The 2,155-nt window shown below is 36.4% G+C and overlaps 1 protein-coding gene across 1 annotated transcript in view; it reads left to right on the top strand.

Moving 5' to 3' along the window:
• The first annotated feature begins 1,566 nt into the window (after positions 1-1,566).
• LOC132164189 (uncharacterized) overlaps positions 1,567-2,155 on the top strand; it is a 2,728-nt gene continuing 2,139 nt past the window's right edge. Inside the window, exons 1-2 of the mRNA XM_059574627.1 lie at positions 1,567-1,773; positions 1,859-2,093. Coding sequence (XP_059430610.1) covers positions 1,692-1,773; positions 1,859-2,093 — 317 coding nt within the window. The 5' untranslated portion in view covers positions 1,567-1,691. The remainder of the gene's footprint in view (positions 1,774-1,858; positions 2,094-2,155) is intronic.

Raw genomic sequence — 2,155 nt, 5'->3', positions numbered from 1 at the left:
ATTTAAATCTTGTTAGGACTCCAGAAGAGCTCATAAAAACTGTCACTTATTTAAAAAATGAGTTGGAGATGAAAGATCTTGGAAAGACAAACTTTTGTCTTGGCTTACAGATTGAACATTTTTCAAATGAAATTCTTGTTCATCAGTCAACATACACAAAAAAAAGTCCTGAAGCACTTTTACATGGAGAAAGCTCATCATTTGAGCACTCCAATGGTTGTTTGATCACTTGATGTGAAAAAATATCATTTTCGCCCTCGATAAGATGACGAAGAAATTCTTGGTCCTGAAGTACCATATCTTAGTGCAATTGGTGTTCTGATGTATCTTGCAAATTGCACACGACCTGATACAGCATTTTCAGTTAATTTACTAGCAAGATACAGTTCTGCACCAACTCGAAGGCATTGGAATGAGGTCAAACATGTTGTATATTATCTTCGTGAAACAACTGATATGGAATTATTTTATTTAAGAAGCTCAAATTCACAATTAGTTGGATATGCAAATGGGGATTTTTTTTTTTATCCGTATAAAGGTAGATCTTAAATTGGATATCTATTTACATGTGGAAGTACTGCTATTTCATGGAGATCTGTCAAGCAAACACTTGTTGCTACTTCTTCAAATCACTCAGAGATTATTGCAATTCATGAAGTTAGTCGGGAATGCATAGGGCTAAGATCAGTAATTCAACACATTCGAGAAAAGTATGGTTTATCCACAATCAAAGATAGCCCGGCAATATTATATGAAAAGAATGTTGCTTGTATCACATAGATCAGAGAATGATATATTAAAGGTGATAGAACCAAACACATTTCACCGAAATTCTTTTATACACATGAACTCCAGAAGAGTGGTAATATTGATGTCAAACATATACGATCAAGTGACAATTTGTCATATTCATTTACCAAAACATTAACTACTGCAACATTTAAGAAGTTGGTGAATAACATTGAAATGCGTCGACTCAAGAATCTTTCATCATAAACAATTGAAGCACTTCATGCTAATGAGAGAGAGTAAAATGGTTATGTTGATTGTATTCTTTTTCCTTCGCGAAGGTTTTTTTCACTGGGTTTTCCTTTGCAAGGTTTTAATGAGGCAGTCCTAAAGCATACGAAGACACACAAGAATATTGTACTCTTTTTCCTTTGCCACATGTTTTTTTTTCCCACTGAGTTTTCCTTGTTAAGGTTTTAACAAGTCATATTCTTAGTGTATGATCAACCAAGGAGGAGTGTTATGAATGCATTCATGCATTTGGATGGCCATTTAGTTCCATCACTTGGAATTCTACACATTTATGTCATTTTTTTAGAATTCATATAACATTCAGGTAATATATTGATGTAGCCTTTTAATTTATGTACTACTGTTTCATATTCTTTAACCTCTCATTATGATTTTATATCTATAAAAATGAGTATTAAATAGTATGTAAAAGAGATAAGAATAGAATCATACATAATTCTTGAAGAACTAATTGCAATCTTATTTTCTTTGATTTTATGACAAAAACAAATTTTTTTTTTCCAGGTCAATCAAATCTGCAGCCTCATTTTTTAAGGCGGATGGCCAACCGAGCGAATATGCCTTCCCCGTTCCATTGATTGTGACGTATATTTGCTCAGTCAAAGGACAGTTTTCTTCGTTGACAAACGGCCACTCATCCACTCCAAAGGATGAATCTTCCCACAAGAATAGCGGCAGCACAGAGACTGCCTCTTCTCTACGCTCGTGCTCTTCCTTTCCCCTTTCTCCGAGGTGCTCTCTAATGTCACAACGTCTCTCTCTCTCTCTCTGGTTGCTAATAAAAGAAGCGATGTTGAACTTTCATGGTGTTTTTCAGGGGCGCCCAAACTTGGGTTTGTGTCGTTTTCGCACCAGAGCCGGAGATTGAGAGTGAGGTTTTCGATTAAAATGGCTCAGAGTTTGGAGATATGCGATGTGGGTGTTGAAAACAAGCTGGGGGTGGTTCGCCCTGCCACAGAAGAGTACGCTGAGGAGGCAATTGAAGCTCTTAAAGCTGGCAAGGTTATTGCTGTGCCCACGGATACACTCTACGGATTCGCTTGTGATGCTTGGTATGCCATTACCTCAGGTGCTTTTATGGATTGCCTATCACCTATTTGTTTAAAATCCTTAG

This window comes from Corylus avellana, chromosome ca10 (genome assembly GCF_901000735.1).
Source record: "Corylus avellana chromosome ca10, CavTom2PMs-1.0".
Classification (NCBI taxonomy): Eukaryota; Viridiplantae; Streptophyta; class Magnoliopsida; order Fagales; family Betulaceae; genus Corylus; species Corylus avellana.
This window is presented reverse-complemented; position numbering and strand designations above follow the sequence as displayed.